The 22,631-nt window shown below is 42.5% G+C and overlaps 1 protein-coding gene across 3 annotated transcripts in view; it reads left to right on the top strand.

The window, feature by feature from the left end:
• The window catches only part of cdh18a (cadherin 18, type 2a), a 54,428-nt gene that overhangs the window by 30,837 nt on the left and 960 nt on the right, over positions 1-22,631 (top strand). For all 3 annotated transcript variants that reach the window (XM_046321725.1, XM_046321726.1, XM_046321727.1), the window contains 7 exons: positions 14,332-14,499; positions 14,991-15,178; positions 15,496-15,749; positions 15,915-16,051; positions 17,320-17,441; positions 18,781-18,895; positions 22,124-22,396. In XM_046321725.1, coding sequence (XP_046177681.1) covers positions 14,332-14,499; positions 14,991-15,178; positions 15,496-15,749; positions 15,915-16,051; positions 17,320-17,441; positions 18,781-18,895; positions 22,124-22,396 — 1,257 coding nt within the window. The remainder of the gene's footprint in view (positions 1-14,331; positions 14,500-14,990; positions 15,179-15,495; positions 15,750-15,914; positions 16,052-17,319; positions 17,442-18,780; positions 18,896-22,123; positions 22,397-22,631) is intronic.

The following is a 22,631-nucleotide window of genomic DNA, read 5'->3' on the forward strand; positions in this document are numbered from 1 at the left end:
AATAACTCCTCGACCCTCTCAGACACAGCTCTCAGCTTCGCCGACAGCTCCGATAACATCCATGGCTCCTTACGGTAAACAGGGGGAGTTGGCTCAGGTCTGGCTCCTGACTCTGCCACACTCTCCCTGTGCCCCCCCCAATAAATCTTTGGGGCTGCCTCTCGGGCATCCAGCCGCTCTGCCGTGCTAGCTCCTCATAATGCCGCCTCTCTGCTTTCGCTGCCTCCAGCTCGGCTTTGGGGCAGCAATATTCCCCTGGCTCTGCCCAGGGTCCTTTCCCGTCTAGGATCTCCTCCCAAGTCCACTTCTCCAAATAGTGCTGCCTCTTCCACTGCTGCTGATGTTGCTCCTGCTGCTTCTCCTGCTGCACCTGTTGCTTCTCCTGCTGCTGCTTTTGCTGCTGCTTCTGTTTACCACGCCGCTTGGTCCTTGGTTGGTGGGTGATTCTGTAACGGCTTTCTTCCTGGGAAAGAGAGGACCAAAGCGCAGCAGGGTGAGCGTTCATCTTCTTTAATAATAAATCCCAACTGAACACTTCAAATTACAAAAAAACAAATGTGAAAACCAAAAACAGTCCTATCTGGTGCATAGACACAAAGACAGGAAACAATCACTCACAAACCCCAACACAAAAAAAGCTACCTAAATATGGTTCCCAATCAGAGACAATGACTAACACCTGCCTCTGATTGGGAACCATATCAGGCCAAACACAGAAACAGACAAACTAGACACACAACATATAATGCCCACCCAGCTCATGTCCTGACCAACACTAAAACAAGGAAAACACACAAGAACTATGGTCAGAACGTGACACGTACTATGATTATATTTGTTTTACAGTGATAAGAAAGGTGAAATCGAATAGGATGTCATTAACTATTTGATTGTTACTATATTTAGAAATAATGTATCTTCCTCTTCCCCCACATTTGTTGAATAGAAAATAATTCGATATGATTTGTACTATTTCAATAATAATTGCACTATGTACTTGAGCTTGTATCCTCAAAAGTAAGAACACCTCAGCAATTTATAAATATTTTTAGACCAGACCTTTCTAGAACTATGCAGCATTACTAGTTATTGTTTATGGCCATCTCATAAAAATATACATTATTTGAGGTATGTTTATTTAGATGGAAATCTACATTTTGCAGTAACGTTCAAGATGCTTATCAAAAAGGTCTCAAGTATCAAAGGGATACCTGTCCACTGTTCTGAGTCTAGCATTCTTAACACCTTTTAGGGATAGGGCTGTCTACTGCCCCCGCTGGAGTAATTGCGTGCCCATAGTAAACATAATTATTTTTTGTCAAAAGTTGCTAATATATGCAAATAAAAAATATTATTGAATAGAAAACACTCTAAAGCTTTTAAAACCATTTAAATTTTGTCTCTATGTAAAGCAGAACTCTCAAAATATGCATTCTCCCAAACTATCTCTTCTCATCTGAAAAGTTGGGCCACCTTTGACGTCATCTCAAACACCCTCCCCAAACAGTTACAGCTCCAGGAACAGTCTCCACGTGTTCAGCGTGATCTCAGCTTTCAATGGGGCTTGTCATTGTGAGAATCGCCCGCTAGCGAGAGTTTGAGCACGCGGTAAGCTCCCAGTCACTCAAAAACACCTGTCACTTTTCTGTGCGCAGTGGTCAAGTCCTCTCTTTCTTCCAAGATCGATTGAACGGTGCCTGTGTTTCTGTTTGTTCTCAAAATTGCTGTACACCTTTATAACATGTTAAAGCTTGATTATGAAGTTAGTTTGACAAGTTAACTCGACATATAATATATAATTTCAACGTTTTGGTGCGCACCCACTTCAATTTTGCGTACATTTCGACCGAAATGTGGGTATTTTGAGAACCGAAAGACGCAGACTTGAAAACTAAACGCTGGTTTGGTAAGTATAATCCCTTCCAGGTCGTTTGATGGAAGAACAACAAAGGTAAGGGAATATTTAATGTATTAATTTTGGGTTTCTGTCGACTCCAAGATAGAGGAGTCATTATGCTACTGTGGGAGCGCCGACTCCCTATTATAGCCTAGTGAATGCAAAATGTAACGTTAAAATTAAATGTAACACAGCAATTGCATTTAGAAGAAGTGTATCTTGCTATACATATGTAAAACATGCATATTTAGTCAAAGTTTATGATGTGTATTCCTTGTTAGCTGACGTTATCTGCCGGAGCTATTTCATTTCTCAGGACATTTTAGTAGCATTTTTTGAACGATGCGTAATTGTAAATAGAGATTTATGGATATATATAGCATATTATTGAAAAAAAATGAATGTACTGTGTAACATGTTATATTACTGTCATCTGATGAAGATTTCAAAAGGTTAGTGAAATGATTTTTTTTTAATCCTGCGTTTGTTGATTGCATATTTTTTCCTACTTGGCTCATGTCCTGACCAACACTAAAACAAGGAAAACACACAAGAACTATGGTCAGAACGTGACACATACTATGATTATATTTGTTTTACAGTGATAAGAAAGGTGAAATCGAATAGGATGTCATTAACTATTTGATTGTTACTATATTTAGAAATAATTTATCTTCCTCTTCCCCCACATTTGTTGAATAGAAAATAATTCGATATGATTTGTACTATTTCAATAATAATTGCACTATGTACTTGAGCTTGTATCCTCAAAAGTAAGAACACCTCAGCAATTTATAAATATTTTTAGACCAGACCTTTCTAGAACTATGCAGCATTACTAGTTATTGTTTATGGCCATCTCATAAAAATATACATTATTTGAGGTATGTTTATTTAGATGGAAATCTACATTTTGCAGTAACGTTCAAGATGCTTATCAAAAAGGTCTCAAGTATCAAAGGGATACCTGTCCACTGTTCTGAGTCTAGCATTCTTAACACCTTTTAGGGATAGGGCTGTCTACTGCCCCCGCTGGAGTAATTGCGTGCCCATAGTAAACATAATTATTTTTTGTCAAAAGTTGCTAATATATGCAAATAAAAAATATTATTGAATAGAAAACACTCTAAAGCTTTTAAAACCATTTAAATTTTGTCTCTATGTAAAGCAGAACTCTCAAAATATGCATTCTCCCAAACTATCTCTTCTCATCTGAAAAGTTGGGCCACCTTTGACGTCATCTCAAACACCCTCCCCAAACAGTTACAGCTCCAGGAACAGTCTCCACGTGTTCAGCGTGATCTCAGCTTTCAATGGGGCTTGTCATTGTGAGAATCGCCCGCTAGCGAGAGTTTGAGCACGCGGTAAGCTCCCAGTCACTCAAAAACACCTGTCACTTTTCTGTGCGCAGTGGTCAAGTCCTCTCTTTCTTCCAAGATCGATTGAACGGTGCCTGTGTTTCTGTTTGTTCTCAAAATTGCTGTACACCTTTATAACATGTTAAAGCTTGATTATGAAGTTAGTTTGACAAGTTAACTCGACATATAATATATAATTTCAACGTTTTGGTGCGCACCCACTTCAATTTTGCGTACATTTCGACCGAAATGTGGGTATTTTGAGAACCGAAAGACGCAGACTTGAAAACTAAACGCTGGTTTGGTAAGTATAATCCCTTCCAGGTCGTTTGATGGAAGAACAACAAAGGTAAGGGAATATTTAATGTATTAATTTTGGGTTTCTGTCGACTCCAAGATAGAGGAGTCATTATGCTACTGTGGGAGCGCCGACTCCCTATTATAGCCTAGTGAATGCAAAATGTAACGTTAAAATTAAATGTAACACAGCAATTGCATTTAGAAGAAGTGTATCTTGCTATACATATGTAAAACATGCATATTTAGTCAAAGTTTATGATGTGTATTCCTTGTTAGCTGACGTTATCTGCCGGAGCTATTTCATTTCTCAGGACATTTTAGTAGCATTTTTTGAACGATGCGTAATTGTAAATAGAGATTTATGGATATATATAGCATATTATTGAAAAAAAATGAATGTACTGTGTAACATGTTATATTACTGTCATCTGATGAAGATTTCAAAAGGTTAGTGAAATGATTTTTTTTTAATCCTGCGTTTGTTGATTGCATATTTTTTCCTACTTGGCTATGCTAATGAGCTATGTCTGCGGTGGTGGTTTGACATAAATATGTGCTATGTTTTCGCCGTAAAACATTTTAGAAATCTGACTTGCTGGCTAGATAAACAACTTGTTTATCTTTCATTTGAGCTATTTTACTTGTTAATGTGTGGAGGTTAAATATTTTTAGGAATATTTCTTGCGATCCCTGCGCCACATTCCAGCTGGGGGGGGGGTGTGGGGGCGCGTTCCCAAATGGGAACGGGTGTCTCTAACAGGTTCCCCCATCCTCGCATTGTAAAAAAGGCTCTCAGACATCTTGTTCTTTGCATTGAAGACTGAAGATACATTTTTTAAAAGCCTAGAATATTTTTTTAAAACATCCACCCATGACCAAATACATTTTCTGTGAGGATGCTTTTCAAAGGATTTGACTCAATATCAATAGAGTTAGTTTAAAAATTACTAAATGTTTGTGGCTGTGATATGTGTCTAGGCAAGTGTGTGTGTGTGGGTGTGACAGTTATACAGTATATATACACAGAACAAAAATATAAACGCAACAGGCAACAGTTTGAAATATGCCTTTTGAAAACATGAAATTTGAAACATGCAGTCAATGCAGTCAATTGAAATATATATTTTTTAAAGTGGGTGCGTGGATCAGAAAACCAGTCAGTATCTGGTGTGACCACCATTTGCCTCATGCAGCGTGACACATCTCCTTCGCATAGAGTTGATCAAGTTGTTGATTGTGGCCTGTGGAATGTTGCCCCAATCCTCTTTAATAGCTGTGCTAAGTTGCTGGATATTGGCGGGAACTGGAACATGCTGTCGTAAAACGTCATTCCGGAGCATCCCAAACAGGCTCAATGGCTAAAATGTCTTTTGAGTATGCAAGCCATGGAAGAACTGGGACATTTCGGCTTCCAGGAATTGTGTGAAGATCCTTGCAATATGGGATCGTACGTTATCATGCTGAATCATGAGGTGAAGGCAGCGGATGAATGGCACACCAATGGCCCTCAGGATCTTGTCACAATATCTCTGTGCATTCAAATTGCCATCGATAAAATGCTATTGTGTTTGTTGACGGTAGATTATGCCTTCCAATACCATAACCACACTGCCCCCATGGGGCACTCTGTTCACAACGTTGACATCAAAAACCGCTCACCCACATGACACCATACAACGCTGTCATTTGAAACAGGGATTAATCCATGAAGAGCACACTTCTCCAGTGGGAAAGTAGCCAGCGAATTCCCCCACTGATGTTGGTTACGATGCCAAATTGCAGTCATGTCAAGTCCCTGGTGAGGACAACGAGCACCCAGATGAGCTCCCCTGAGATGGTTTCTGACGGTTTGCAAAGAAAATCTTCAGTTGTTTCATCAGCTGTCCGGATGACTGGTCTCGGACGATCCCGCAGGTGAAGAAGCTGGATCTGGTCCTGGGCTAGCGTGGTTACATGTGGTCTGCAGTTGTGAGGCCTTGTTGGACATAATGCCAAATTCTCTAAAACGACATTGGAGGCGGCTTATGGTATAGGAATTAACATTAAATTCTCTGGCAACCGCTCTGGTGGACATTCCTGCAGTCAGCATGCCAATTGCACGATCCCTCAAAACTTGGGCCACCTGTGGCATTGGGTTGTGTGACAAAACTGCACATTCTAGAGTGGCAGACAGAGTTCTATTATTTTTATTTTTATTTTTTATTGCAGACAGAGTTCAGTGTGTCAAATCGGAGGGCATGCTGTCCGGTACCCTGGCAGTCTCTATGGGGGTGCCACAGGGTTCAATTCTCGGGCCGACTCTTTTCTCTGTATATATCAATGATGTTGCTCTTGCTGCGGGCGATTCCCTGATCCACCTCTACGCAGACGACACCATTCTATATACTTCCGGCCCGTCCTTGGACACTGTGCTATCTAACTTCCAAATGAGCTTCAATGCCATACAACACTCCTTCCGTGGCCTCCAACTGCTCTTAAACGCTAGTAAAAACCAAATGCATGCTTTTCAACCATTCGCTGCCTGCACCCGCACGCCTGACTAGCACCACCACCCTGGATGGTTCCGACCTTGAATATGTGGACATCTATAAGTACCTAGGTGTCTGGCTAGACTGTAAACTCTCCTTCCAGACTCCTATCAAACATCTCCAATCGAAAATTAAATCTAGAGTCGGCTTTCTATTCCGCAACAAAGCCTCCTTCACTCACGCCGCCAAACTTACCCTACTAAAACTGACTATCCTACCAATCCTCAACTTCGGCGATGTCATCTACAAAATTGCTTCCAACACTCTACTCAGCAAACTGGATGCAGTTTATCACAGTGCCATCCGCTTTGTCACTAAAGCACCTTATACCACCCACCACTGCGACCTGTATGCTCTAGTCGGCTGGCCCTCGCTACATATTCGTCACCAGACCCGCTGGCTCCAGGTCATCTACAAGTCCATGCTAGGTAAAGCTCCGCCTTATCTCAGTTCACTGGTCACGATGGCAACACCCACCCGTAGCACACGCTCCAGCAGGTGTATCCCACTGATCATCCCTAAGGCCAACACCTCATTTGGCCGCCTTTCGTTCCAGTTCTCTGCTGCCTGTGACTGGAGCGAATAGCAAAAATCGCTGAAGTTGGAGACTTTTATCTCCCTCACCAACTTCAAACATCTGCTATCTGAGCAGCTAACCGATCGCTGCAGCTGTACATAGTCTATCGGTAAATAGCCCACCCATTTTTACCTACCTCATCCCCATACTGTTTTTATTTATTTAATTTTCTGCTCTTTTGCACACCAATATTTCTACCTGTACATGACCATCTGATCATTTATCACTCCAGTGTTAATCTGCAAAATTGTAATTATTCGCCTACCTCCTCATGCCTTTTGCACACAATGTATATAGACTCCCTTTTTTTCTACTGTGTTATTGACTTGTTAATTGTTTACTCCATGTGTAACTCTGTGTTGTCTGTTCAGACTGCTATGCTTTATCTTGGCCAGGTCGCAGTTGCAAATGAGAACTTGTTCTCAACTAGCCTACCTGGTTAAATTAAGGTGAAATAAATCAAATAAAATACAAATTATTGTCCCCAGCACAAGGAGCACCTGTGTAATAATCATGCTGTTCAATCAGCTTCTCGATATGTCACACCTGTCAGGTGGATAGCTTATCTTGGCAAAGAAGAAATGCTCACTAACAGGGATGTAAACACATATAGCTAAAGAGAACAAAGTGTAAAGATGGAGATAAGTGAATGTCTTTGCTTGAACAGTATTTCAATGTGTTTCAAAAAAGCAGAGGGAATCTGGCAGTAAGACTATTGTGACACTGTAGTACGTACCATCTGTCAACACTCTAGATGATGGTCCTAGCCATGTTCTGGTCACATATGCTGAAGTGCTATTGACACACATCGACCACATGTCATGAATGCAACCATGCAACAGCATTGCCATTATGATGGGTCTAGTTTTGTCATTTTATCATATTAACAGTAGGTTTCATTGATGTCTGTGTTGCACTGCTTGGCTACTTGAGAGAGTGGTCCTGATTTAAGGCGTAGCTGAACCCTGGCTAGGTTTAACTGTAGGGGGTGCAGTTCTGTCATTATACTGTATATTTGATAAAGGTCCATGTTGCATTGCATGGCTACTTGAGTGAGTGATGCTGATTTTGATTTGAGACATAGCTTTGAAGTAGCCTGGCTGGATTGTGACTGTTCCAGCTGCAGTGCATCCCGATCCTGGGCCATGGCCAAGGTAATGCCAGCTGTTCCTGTCTCTCTCCAGCAACTCATTGGGGCCCCATCAGCAGGTTGGCCCAGGAGACCCAGTCACTCAGCCCACAGTCTGCCCACAGTCAGACCAGTTGCCTCTACACTACAGCCATGTGTCTGTGATCAGGAAGTGAGGTGTTCAGCTCCTGACCAATGATCATCACTTAGACACGCGCACGCACGTGAACGCCCTAAAGACACACATGCACACCCACACATATTCAGGGTTGTTTATGTAGGTTACTTTCAAATCAAATACAATTTTATTGGTCATGTACACATATTTAGCAGATGTTATCGCAGGTGCAGCGAAATGCTTGTTTCTAACTCCATCAGAGCAGTATACGTAACTATAAAAAGCAATACACACAAATCCCCAAAATAAAAATTAAGAAATTAAGAAATGTCAGAGTCCAGTGTGTGGATGGACTATTTCAAAGCTTTTTACCCTGTCCTGCCAATGTGGATGGGGGAGTACTCTCTCTGCTGTCTCCTGAAGTTTACTGGCACCACTCCGCGAGGGCACTCACCTCATCCCTGTAGGCTGTCTCATCATTGTTGGTAATCAGGCTACCACTGTGGTGTCGTCAGCAAACTTGATGATAAGGGCTGGAGACCTGCAAGGTCATGAAGTCATGGGGGAACAGGGAGTACAGGGGGTGGCTGAGCACACACCCTTGTGGGGCCCTCGTATTGAGCATCAGCGTGGCGGAGGTCTTGTTGCATTCCTTCACCACCTGGAGTCGGCCCGTCAGAAAGTCCAGGACCCAGTTGCACAGAACAGGGTTCAGACCCAGGGCCCCAAGCTTTGTGATGAGCTTGGAGGGTATTATGGTGTTCAAAACTGAGCTATAATCGATGAACAGCATTCTTACATAGGTATTCCTCTTGGTATACTGTAGGTATTCCTGTTGTGGGTCTAGGGTGTTGTGTAAGGTAGAGGTGATTTAATCACAGTTCTTCATGATGACAGAAGTGAGTGCTATGGGGCGATAGTCATTCAATTCAGTTACCTTTGCTTTCTTGGGTACAGGAACAATGGTGGGCATCTAGAAGCAAGTGGGGAAAACAGACTGGGATAGGGAGAGATTGCATATGTCAGGAAACACTCCAGCCAGCTGGTCTGCACATACTCTGAGGAATCTGCTTAGGCCACAAATTACTATTTACAGCCTTGCGAGTGTTAACGCTTTATAAATGTAATCAATTACAGTTACTAGTTACCTATCCAAAATTGTAATCAGGGAAGTAACTTTTAGATTTTTTTGAAGTATCTGTAATCTGATCACAATATTCTTACTGATTACAGTTACAGTTGTTTTGTGATTTTCTCCCCAACCACGAATGCACGTGTGTACATATAAATGCGCACACACACACACACACACAGACACACACACAGACAGACACACACACAGACACACACACACACACACACACACACACACACACACACACACACACACACACACACACACACACACACACACACACACACACACACACACACACACACACACACACACACACACACACACACACACACACACACAAAATATTTTGGACATTAAATATGAAGCATCTTGTCTGTCCAGTCCAGCCTGATATGACTGTAAAACGCTCCATTGTTAGCATAATCAATCAGAGATCGATTAGGTGCTGAAATAAAAGGCCTGAGAGGATATGATACTCAAACAGTGTGAACAGTATATCTGTATCTTCCAATAGACAACAAAAGTATGTCAGGAAATATTGATGACTGCAGTAAATAAAAGACCCGGAGGAATATTTTGTCATAAGACTCTGCATTTAATGGCATTGATTAGCCATCCCTTATCTGACTAACATAACTACAGTAAGCTACTGCTGTTTCCTCCGTATCCTCCATTAGAAGTTGTGTAGACAGTAATGAGGACACCAAATTTCTACTTTACCCATTAAAGAGGCTAGTTGTCGTTTTTTTAGTGAGGGGATAATGTCCGTTCCCATTGCCTGAAAGGTTGACACAGATATATCCATTTGAATGTGAGCAGGGGTCATAAAACGTAGTTGATATTAACAGTCTGACAGTCAGACTTTTTTATTTAAATGTAGTTAATTTATCACCCATTCCAATCTGACCAAGCATTATACAGCCATAATGTGCTAAACTGTATGTTTGAACTTTTTTATATATAAAATGGTATTACAGAAACAATGGGCAAATGTCTGAAAGTTGGTTATTTTATCTACCAGATTACACCAGAATACGCATTATCAAATGTCAACTTTGCATCAGTCATTGGTGTTGTTACTGTATAATGAGCAACATGCCTGAACTCTGGATGGCCTTGGCTAAATGAGCAGAGCAGGCATTGTCTACTCTTCGGAGGATCCAGTGGGGAAGGACTGTTGTACAGTAGTTTGGCTGTGCCTCAGAGGAGAGGAGAAGAGACTACAGTATTGGCTGTGCCTCTGAGAGTCCCTGGGTCAAGAGCAAAGTCAAAGACATCACATCACATCCCCCACTTTGGCTGGTCCTGAGAGCTGAGGGAGAATGACTGGGGAATGCCAAGGTCAACAGGAAAGCGAGCAACACAACAACATGGGCCTAACAGCCTTTTATTCCTTGTCACAGTTGCACTACATTGTTTCCCTAGAATGAGAATGGCAGCTGAAGGAATTGGTTCCATGGTGAGGCCTTAACCTCGACAGAATGAGAAGAGATCCATTTGCTGAATTCTGTAATTTGGTCGGGCTAAATTCAGTTTATTCATGTTCAGCCTATTTATTTTCGTCTTTAACCGGCTGAATACTAAGAGGCTTTTTAGCATTATTGTGCTATTGGTGTGTTTACAGCTGAATTTACTTGTCCAGACAGGTGGTTTGTGGCCACAATGTGTTTGGTACAATCTCTATAACATTCTCTGGGGCTGAACACTTCTGTAATCATTTCTTCTGGCAGGTTGAGGTATCTGTTAGCATTTTTGTCTTTCTCTCATTTTCTCACATTCGTTCATTTGTTAAAGGACATGAAGACATTTCTTGTGCATTCAGCGGCAGAGTATTTTAGTTTCTGAACGGCAACCCTGTGGATTGTTGCCCATAAAATACTCAACAACAGTGGCAAGGTTTTCTCTTTTTTTTAAATTGTTTTTTTTTTGTTGCATTATACAGTAATTTAACTGCGGCCTTGGGCGGCTGTATTTCAGTGCCTTCATGGTTGTACAAGCACTTGAAATATCAATATAAATTTAGATGAACCTTGGTCTTTTGATGTGTGGATGCATAAGGTAAAAAGCAGACTGATGAAACCGCTACAATATGTGTAGGACTATAAAACAAGTTCTGAGCCATTGGAGTGGAGCCGTTGTACACAGATGCTCTGAAACTCACACTGTGTTCTGTGTTCTGAGGAAGTTCTGAGGATACATATCCTGCTCGTTGGTTGAAAATAGGCTATGTCTGTTTATTGAATGTCACTGTACTTTCGCCTATTGTTATCACATCTCGAAAGCTTGGGAAATGACCTTCTTTGAGACGAGTCGTCTTATTGCAATCTATGTGACCCATGTGATCCCAATAACCGGCGAAAACCTGAGTGTTCCAGGAGAACTAGCTAACCCCTGAACGCCCACCGCGTGACGGCACACAGAGTTAACTGTGACATGTCAGACCCTGTGTTCCACCGTTTAGCAGTGGTTGTTCCAGACATTGTTCCACAAAGGATGTCTTGCTTACAGTACTGAGTGAGCTATGCCCTGGCTGTTTTCCCCGTGGCCTCACTCTCATACAGGTGCATGATGTACAGTATGGTCAATCTGTTCTGTTTTCCTGCTAGCCCTTGTTCAGTCTTTAGGGTAAGATTAGGGCAGATGGCACTCTCCTTTGTAACGCTGTGAAGCGAGTAATGCAACATAGCAGAGCCTCTGGCCAGAGCACGGTGTTTAGGTGTGGGTCTAGCTGAGAGGAGAGGAGGAAAGAGAGAAGGAGGGGGGTGGCGTGTTAATAGTTCAGAGATGGGCAAGGCAAGCGTACTTATGTGTTAGTACATCAAATAGCACAGGCTTTCCCAACTGGCCGCCCGCCAAGTTTTCTAAAAAATATTAATTAAAAAAAAATGTTTTTTTTCCATTATTGGATATAATAGACTGTAAAAACAAAAGGGAATCAGCTCGAAGATACTTAAATTTAAGAAATCTGTTCCCAAGCATAATAGAGAGACACGTGATCGTATAAATAATGCAAGCAAGGTTTGAAATAATAAGGTTTTAGTCAAACATTATATCTGTTTGGGCTTCTTGCAGTCAATTTGAATTGTACAAATTATTTGTAATTATGTTCACATTTTAGTCATTTAGCAGGCACTCTTTAACCAGAGCAACATACATGAGCAATTAGGGTTAAGTGCCTTGCTCAAGGGCACATCTACAGCTTTTCACCTAGTCCGCTCGGGGATTCGAACCAGTGACCAGTTACTGGCCCAACGCTCTTAACCGCTAGGATACCTGCCGACCATGTCTGTTCTGGCCCCCCGACCAGCAGCTCAAGAAAAAAAACTGGCCACCACTGAATCTAGTTGATGATCTCTGAAATATGGTAATGAACAAGCACATACAAAGCATTCGCAAAGTTTTCAGACACTTCCCTTTTTCCACATCTTGCTACGTTACAGCCTTTTTCTAAAATGGATTATATAGAAATAAAATAAAAGCGAAAACAGCTTTTTGACATTTTTGCAGATGTATTAACAAATACCTTATTTACATAAGTATTCAGGCTCTTTGCTATGAGACTCGAATGAGACTCGAAATTGAGCTCCGGTGCAACCTGTTTCCACTGATCATCCTTGAGATGTTTTTACAACTTGATTGTAGTCCACCTGTGGTGAATTAGTCCACCTGTGGTGAATTAAATTGATTGGACATGGAAAAGCACACATCTGTCTACATAAGGTCCCACAGTTGATAGTGGATGTCAGAGCAAACAAGCCATGAGGCCATGAGGTTGAAGGAATTGTCCATAGAGCTTAGAGACAGGATTGTGTCGAGGCACAGATCTGGGGAAAGGTACCAAAACATTTCTGCAGTATTGAAGGTCCTCAAGAACACAGTGGCCTCAATAATTCTTAAATGTAAGAAGTTTGGAACCACCAAGACAATCGGGGGAGAAGGGCCTTGGTCAGGGAGGTGACCAAGAACCCGATGGTCACTGACAGAGCTCCAGAGTTCCTCTGTGGAGATGGGAGAAACTTCCAGAAGGACAACCATCTCTGCAGCACTCCCCTAATCAGGCCTTTATGGTAGTGTGGCCAGACGGAAGCCACACCTCAGTAAAAAGCACATGACAGCCCACTTGTAGTTTGTCAAAAGGTACCTAAAGGACTCTCAGACCATGAAAAACAAGATTCTCTGTTCTGATGAAACAAGATTGAACTCTTTGGCCTGAATGCCAAGCGTCACATCTAGAAAAAACCTGTCACCATCTCTATGGTGAAGCATGGTGGTGGCAGCATCAAGCTGTGGGGATGTTTTTCAGTGGCAGGGACTGGGAGACTAGTCAGGATCGATGGAAAGATGAACGGAGCAAAGTACAGAGAGATCCTTGAAAACCTGTTCCGGAGCGCTCAGGACTTCAGACTGGGGCAAAGGTTCACCTTCCAACAGGACAATGACCTTCAGCACACAGCCAAGAAAATGCAGGAGTGGCTTTGGGACAAGTCTCTGAATGTCCATGAGTGGCCCAGCCAGAGCCCGGACTTGAACCCGATCGAACATCCCTGGAGAACCCTGAAAATAGCTGTGCAGCGACACTCCCCATCCAACCTGACAGAGCTTGAGAGGGTCTGCAGAGAAGAATGGGAGAAACTCCCCAAATACAGGTGAACCAAGCTTGTAGCGTCATACCCAAGAAGGTGCTTCAACAATGTACTGAGTAAAGGGTCTGAATACTTATGTAAATGTGATTTCTTTTTTTTCTTTTTTATAAATTAGCAACAACAAAAAAGCAAAAAAACGGTTTTTGCTTTGTCATTATTATGTGTGTAGAAAACCATTCAATCCATTTTAAAATAAGGCTGTAACTTAACAAAATGTGGAAAAAGTCAAGGGGTCGGAATACTTTCCGAATGCACTGTAGGTGAAAACATGATGATGAAGACATGAGGGGGGTTGGGAGATATGGTATGAAAGCTGCTTGTAATTCTGGCTGAATTTATCAACCGTTTATAGTTCATTTCCTTCGGTGAAGTACGTGAAACCCATTTTGAGGAAATCAATGTTCCTCCTCCTGTACAACAAGTCAGGCAGTCTTTTCCTGCCTTCATCCGTATCCTATTTGTGACATACAGTACTGTGACTGAAAGTGACTGGCATCTCTAACTCATCCAAGATGGGATTGATGCTGTGGAAGAGGAATCTCTCTGATTGTCTATTGTCAATACATACAGTAGCTCTCCTAACATACATTTATTTATGGATTTTCGTGTGATATAAGGAGCCTTCTTTTCTTGCCATCCCCAGGGGTCATCAGGACAGCCCTATCCAACATGGACAGAGAGGCCAGGGAGCGCTACCCTGTGGTGGTCCAAGCCAAAGACATGGCTGGCTCGGTGGGTGGGTTGTCAGGCTCCACCACCATCAATGTCACTCTGACAGACGTCAACGACAATCCTCCCAAATTCCCCCAGAGTATGTATACAGATGTCTGTTTGTTTGTTTGTTTTTCTACCTCACGGTTTGTCCTTAGATATTCATTGTCTACTGTGATAACAAACATAGGAATTAAACAGTCGAATGCTATATAGAGTTTAAAACACTACGATGTTTGTACTGTAAGTACTGCACCCCAGAAATAGAATCTTAGAATCAGTGTTTTCTGTGTACTGCACAGCCAAATGTGACTTTTAAATAAAACTCCACAAGGTGCATCTTATAGTAGATGTTTTGCTAATGCAGGGGTGGCTGTAAGTGATACAAACATGATGTATGATGTAGTGTGCAAATGATTGTTGAGTTGCAAGCAGACAGGAAATGTGATTAATTGACCCATTTATTCACATTTACATCTTGATGGTATGCATGAACAGTAGGCTAATTACTTCTCCATCTAGTCATAAATGCTTTATCATTCATGCCTAGATAATAGCGTCTTGCTTATTCGTATGCTCATCCCATTACAGAAAACTACCAGCTGTACGTTCCAGAGTCTGCTCAGACTGGAAAAGCTGTGGGTAAAATCAAAGCCACCGATGAAGATTTGGGCGTCAATGCAGAGATGAGGTACAGCATAACCAATGCAGAGGGGAAGGCCATGTTCTCCATCACTACAGACACTAACCAGAAGGAAGGCATCCTATCACTAAGACAGGTACTGTTGAGATGCACACATTCATTTTCCAGCTCAAATTAAACCATCTGTGGTTGTGCTTTATGTTACAGTTCTGTTGGTGTTTACTGAGAAACCACAAGGTTATATGGTAATCATACATACTATTTATTTGGGATGAATTAAAAGAAGTAGTACCATTACATACCCTTAGGCCACACTAATGCTAATTGTGTTAATACTATGAGTAAGTAGCCATTGGTACCACATAGGCTGTTCTCTCAAATACCAACGGAAGCAGGACAGGGGGGGGGAAGCATAGCTTTAAAAAGAGGATTGATTGTCGGTTTCCTCAGCAGCCTTTGAACTATGAGAAGAGGAAAGTCCACACGCTTCACATAGAGGGAGTGAACACTCACCTGGATTCCCGCTTCTCCCACCTGGGCCCCTTCAAAGACACCACCACTCTCCGGATCATCATTGGAGACGTGGACGAGCCGCCTGTCTTCTCCATGGACTATTACATCATGGACGTGTACGAGAACTCCCCTGTGGGAACAGAGGTCGGCACAGTGACGGCTCAGGACCCTGACAGTACCAAAAGCCCTATAAGGTAAAGGACATGCGTGGGGCGGCCATTTTGTTGGACTCCAAAACACCATCACAAGATTCAAAGCTTCGACCTTTGCATGTTGAAAGTCAGATGTTTTCTTGATATTCAATTCAAACAACTTGATTTCATTCATTCTATTGTCATTGTTCTCTCTCCTACATGTAGGTATTTTGTAGACCACAGTGAAGAGGAGCAGGTGTATTTCACCATTAGTGTGAATAACGGGGTGATTAAGACCACCCGGAGTCTGGACAGAGAGGATGTGGCCTGGCACAACATCACTGTGATGGCATCAGAGGTTGGTAAGTAACACAGCACACAGCGGAGGATCCTTAACTAGGAGTCATCTTACCTTAAAATCATTTTGCTTTTAATTAACGAGGACTTTATTATGACTTTCAACATGGAGAAAACAATATGCTTATGACACTGCATTAGCGATGTCCCTTTAATCATATGTATCAACATTAAAACACACGGCTCTCGAAAATGAACAGGCAGCAGTGCCTTGTGGGATTGATGCGGGGCTGCATGTGTGACATCTCAGTGTGATGCTGAAGGTGGTCGAGTCAATCAATTCTTCCTCTCCCCCCCTTTGTCCACTGACGCTTATCTAAGCAATTACTCTTTCCTTTACCCTTTTCTGCACAATAGTGTTCAGCTAATGGACTGAACTGGCCATCGATAAATGCCAGCCGACGCTGCGCTGATTGTGTTAAGTCACCTTAATTAATGGGAAAACCAGTCCGCACCTTTCTGGAGATTGGTGTGTGTTAATGAGGGATTCATGACATACATGAACACTATACATATAGTGCATAGTGTATATTAGCAAAGTGTCACTTGTAATGTCCTGTGTGCTAGCTGTATGTATATTAAGTGAGACAAACTGCCGTGCAACCACACTGCATGTCTCTGTTACATTCTGCCTACTGCTGTAGCTTGGGGTTAGTACTTCTCCTGTCATGACTCTAGTTGTTGGTTGGTGGTCGTTGTGGCTGTAATTTATGGATGAGTGAAATGGGAAAATACGATTTATGTATCCCACATTTAATAGGAACATGATTTCTCTGTGCAGCGTCAGGGAGTGCAGTGTGCTGCCAGGCAGCAGGAGTTTAGTTGAGTGACCGGGTCAACTTTCAAAGAGAATTTACACTTCACCTGGCAACATGGCCAACCTCAGGAGACTAACACGAGATACACAAATGGATGGAGGCTCAGTGGGGATGTGACCTTAATTGATGGAGAGATACTCTGAGAAAAAATGGATGTACAGTACATCACTATGAGTGCTTGGCATGAACCCTGGACAGAACAATATATAGGCCTATAACAATGTCTTGAAAATGCCATGCCATGGCTTGGGACGTTGTTTGCGTATTTTTACATTTGTTTTCCTATTTATTATGGATCCCCATTAGCTGGTGCCAAGGCAGCAGCTTCTCTTCCTGGGGTCCAGCAACAATTAAGGCAGTAAATGACATATGGGGTTAAAAGATACAATATAAAAGGGTTGTATTTAATTCCATGGTTTTATACATGTTGATCTTTGTTTGTTTGTTATTTTCAGACAATCCCAGTCACGTCAGCCATGTTCCTGTGACAATCCAGGTGCTGGATGTAAATGACAATGCTCCCTACATAGCAAGAGATGATGAAATCATTGTGTGTGAAAGCTCCAGGGCAGGACAGGTGAGTATCTTTCACTTTTACCTCCCTCCCTCGTTCCTGCTATTTTCCACTTTACTCCCTCTCTCTTCCACCTTCTCTCCCATGAACTCATATTCTCCCTTATTCAACTATGTTGTCTTTTAAAACCTCTTATCACGCACATGAATGCACTCACACATATTCTCCCACAGACACACAGACACACAGACACACAGACACACACACAGACACACACACAGACACACACACAGACACACACACACACACACTCTGCCTTTATTGTGTGTTTGACACCATCAGGAATGGATTTATCTGTGGTGCAGCAGACTTTTGCAGCCTCTTGAACCTATAAATTATTCAGCATGTACCAATGTCTCCACAAGCAGATAGGAGCTGCATTAAGCGCAACAGAGACGGATTGCAGAAAATGTTTATCATCTCTCATTCAAATTTGGCCCGTGTCCAGCCAACCACGACTGCTCAGATTCATATCGCAATAGCATTCTCTCTTCATATTTTCCCCCGTTGAATGAAGATTACTAGACAGACTGCAGCATATAATCAGTTAGCTGGCTAAAGGCGACAGATGATGCATGCTAAGATGACATGTCGAGGGGCTTTTTCAAACACTGCAACAAATTACAGTAACTTCAATGATCTTTCAGAGAATTTGACTTGATTTATAGTAAAATGTGCTGTTATGTTCATCGAAAGGAAAGAAAATATAATTTTGTTTAGAACTAGTTGTTTTGTTAGGGAGACATACAATGATTCATATTCAAATAGCCTCTTGACAGCTAATTCTGTATTTCTATGGATTCCCGTATTACTGTACGGTACCACAAGTTCAGGAATGTCTCTTATAGACTGACAATGCTAAAGCACGTGTGTAGGTCGCCAGGTTAGGATCCACTATAATTGGTGCATTGTCCATATGATCATTTTTAACTCTCAGCCGGTAGAAGTCAACTTCCTTCAATGAGCTGACAAACTATCAGGAACAGTGCTCTTGGAGACAGGTCATATCCACCACCTCTGATCTACACTTCTGGCTGGAACAAGGCCCCATGTGAAATAATGGCACATATAGACATGGAATGGCCAACAGAAAGGGAAGGAGGAAAAACACATGTACTGATCGATAGTCATTACTATAATATAATAATATAACAATAATAATAATAATAATGGGCAGTGACTTTCTTGACTTATTCCTATTATATTTAGCTCCTAATAGAGCAAAAGGCTGTATATACATACGTGTGACGTAAAAACGTTTTTCACCCCCATTTTCCTCTCCCTCTCGTCCCCTCACTCCTCTCCCTCTCGTCCCCTCACTCCTCTCCCTCTTCTCTGACAGGTGATCCAGACAGTGAGGCCATCAGACATGGATAACTTTGCGAATGGACGCTTCTCCTTTGCTCTGCCAAGTGATCTCCCAGTCAATCCTAACTTCACCTTAAAGGCTAACGAAGGTTGGCTGGTTACTGTGGCTTTCTGTGGCAATTTTAAAAAGTAGACTGCATTTTGTTGAACCGCCACAAAGGATATGTGTGTGGACAGATATTTGTGGCAGATACTATCATATCTAGTGGTTTTTGTTGTCAAACAGTTACCCCCATTTACACTTTCTCCTCCCTGGAGACGTTTTAATATCAAATGGAAGGACCTGCAGTTGTGTTTCCTTGGTAACAGACAATGTTTTTTTTAAATCTCTTCCTCATTTTAGCTTAAGGCTCCTTGGCTGAATTCAGAGAGAACACTGTTATGTTATTTTTTCCTTGTCTGAAAACCCAATTGCTCCTTTGGCAGATCAGGGAGAATCTCGAGATTAAGGTAGACTTCCAAGACGGATCACGGCAATCAGGATGATACCAGACAGAGGAAGTGAGCTTCCACTGAGTTTTGTATCAGTGCTCTGTGTTCTTTGTGGTGGTGTAGCCTAGTACTTGGTTTTTATCTCCTCCCCAAATGGCTCTATTTTCCCTCAGGCGCGCTTGTTCAGTGAAACCACATTTCCACTGAAGTGTCATGAGGCCTATGTTTACACATACAGGAGCACCAGGTAGTACTCCTCGGATAGAGCTAAAAGGAACACAGCTGCTTCAGTGCACTGATTGGGTAGAAGTAGGATACATTAGCTCCCTCAGGCTGTGTGGAATCTTTGCCCTCAGAACAACCTCAATTCGTTGGGGCATGGACTCTACAAGGTGTCAAAAGCGTTCCACAAGGATGTTGGCTCATGTTGACTCCAATGCTTCCCACAGTTGTGTCAAGTTGGCTGGATGTCCTTTGGGTGGTGGACCATTCTTGATAGACACAGGAAACTGTTGAGCATGAAAAAACCAGCAGCGTTGCAGTTCTTGACACAAACCGGTGCACCTGTCACCTACTACCATACCCCATTCAAAGGCACTTAAATATTTTGTCTTTCCCATTTACCCTCTGAATGGCAAACATACACAATCCACGTTTCAACAGTCTCAATACATAAAAATCCTCATTTAACCAGTTTCTTCCTCTTCATCTATACTGATTGAAGTAGATTTAACAAGTTACATCAATAAGGGATCATAGCTTTCACCTGGATTCACCTGATCAGTCTTTGTCATGGAAAGAGCAAGTGTTCTTAATGTTTTGTGTAGTCAGTGTGTAGTCAGTGTGTAGTCAGTGTGTAGTCAGTGTGTAGTCAGTGTGTAGTCAGTGTGTAGTCAGTGTGCTGTGGTACTATCTGGACGATATCCTGCTGTTCACCAGCTGATAGACATTATTTATTTAGCCAGAAATGCCTTGAGAATGCAGAGGAATCTTACAGACATACAGCAGCTTACTCTCCAGTGAGGTTGTGTTAGAGAGAGAGATAATTATCTCTGATTTTCTCTGCTGTAATCATAATAATTTGGAGGAAGAAAAAATATTGGAGGTGGCTTTATATTCTATTGTCTCCCAAGTGGAGGATGAATGAGAGATATTGTCTCTTTCTTGTTTACCTGTTTCCTTGCGGTGGGCAAAGAGATAAAGTAATGAAGTTTGACTTGAAGCCTTTGGGCCAGGGCCCCTGCATGCTAATTGGAATCCTATGTAAATGAACGCTTCCTCCTATGCACCTTCCCATGGGCTCGCTCTGTTGGAATACATTTGTTGATATCCCGAATGATGCAAGGGTTGACCCCCCCCCCCCCCCACCCACCCACCTCTCTTCTCCTGTCTCTTACCATCCCAAGTGACATGCTTTATCATGGCTCTGTGTTCCTGGGGGAAAATGAATCTGCATTGTGAAAACGCGGGCCGTGATTGTGCATACAAATGCATGGCTCTGGGCCGTGAAAATGGAAAATCTGCTGGAGCCTCTTCAGAATGAGAAATGCTGTCACAGCAGCTGTGCTGGCCTGGATAGAGTACTTTTGGCAAGTGTTAATAAAGCCTGAAGAGGCACTCGCTATCTGTTCCCAGTCCTTTCTTATAGATAGCAGCGGGAATGAGTGGAGAACTATGGGCATCCTCTGCAATGTTGGAGAACACTCCTCATATCTCAGGGAAAGGTTGTGCTGGTTTTCTGTATTTTTCTGTTCTCTGTTGTTGCATATGTGATTTCAGAAGTATAAACAGGTCATGGCCAGTTCCTTTCGATGGTGTATTTTGGGAAAGTATATCAAAGGATAACCTAAATAAATACAAATGTATATAATACACACTGAGTATACCAAACATTAGGAGCACCTTCCAAATATTGAGTTGCACCCCCCTTTGCCCTCAGAACAGCCTCAATTCATCAGGGCATGGACTCCACAAGGTGTCCAAAGTGTTCCACAAGGATGCTGGCTCATGTTGACTCCAATGCTTCCCACCGTTGTGTCAACAAGCAGCATACCACCCTGCATACCACTGCTGGCTTGCTTCTGAAGCTAAGCAGGGTTGGTGTCCTGACTCTCTGAGGTCATTAAAGATCCCATGGCACTTATTGTAAGAGTAGGTGGGTTAACCCTGGTGTCCTGGCTAAATTAACCAATCTGGCCCTCAAAGCATCACAGTCACCTAATAATCCCCTGTTTACAATTGGCTCATTCATCCCCCTCCTGTAACCATTCCCCAGGTTGTTGCTGTAAATGAGAATGTGTTCTCAGTCAACTTACCTGATAAAATAAAAAAAAGTTGGCTGGATGTCTTTTGGGTTGTGAACCATTCTTGATACACACAGGAAACTGTTGAGTGTGGAAAAACCCAGCAGCCTTGTTGTTCTTGACACAATCCAGTGTGCCTGGCACCTACTGCCATACCCTGTTCAATCTTTTGTCTGCCCATTCACCATCTGAATGGCAGACATACACAATCCATGTCTCAAAAGGCTTTAAAAATCATTATTTTAACCTGTCATCTCCTCCTCATCTACACTGATTGAAGTGAATTTAACAAGTGACATCAGTAAGGGATCATAGCTTTCACCTGGATTCACCTGGTCAGTCTATGTCATGGAAAGAGCAGGTGTTCTTAATGTTTTGTACACTCCATGTGGAATAGAATGTATCATATTACCCAATTTCTTTACTGAATTTAAAGAAAATGTGTGCTCCATTTGTGTTGTTCTTTGGCTTCAACGGAAAAATACTCTGCATTTGGAGTCATGTCTGTATCAAGTCTTATAATGGCTTTTTGTCAATACAATACATCCAGTGTATTTTCAACCTCTTGTCATTCCACTCCAGACAACACTGCCAGCATCGTGGCACGGAGGCGTCAGTTCAGCCAGGCGGAGCAGGATCTCTACCAGCTTCCTGTGGTTGTCAGGGACGGGGGGGAGCCCGTCCTGAGCAGCACCTCCACCCTGACCCTCCGAGTGTGTGTCTGCCAGAGAGGAGGTAGCAGCAGTAGCAGCAGCAACAGGGTGAGGACCTGCCAAGTCCCGGCCTTCCTCTCCACAGCTGGCCTGAGCACCGGGGCCGTTATCGCAATTCTGCTTTGCATCATCATCCTGCTGGGTAAGAGACAAGAGAAGTCGAAGGAGGTGGGAGGTAGGGGGCACGTGGAGGAGAGGAGATGGGAGAGAGAAAGAGAGGGAGGGAGAAAGAGAAAGAGAAAGAGAAAGAGAAAGAGAAAGAGAAAGAGAAAGAGAAAGAGAAAGAGAAAGAGAAAGAGAGAGACAGAGACAGAGACAGTGAGAGAGAGGCGGCTCTATCTTGCCTAGAGGTAGAAATAATGAAAGGCTTCACACCA

The sequence above is a fragment of the Oncorhynchus gorbuscha genome, linkage group LG22 (assembly GCF_021184085.1).
Source record: "Oncorhynchus gorbuscha isolate QuinsamMale2020 ecotype Even-year linkage group LG22, OgorEven_v1.0, whole genome shotgun sequence".
NCBI lineage: Eukaryota > Metazoa > Chordata > Actinopteri > Salmoniformes > Salmonidae > Oncorhynchus > Oncorhynchus gorbuscha.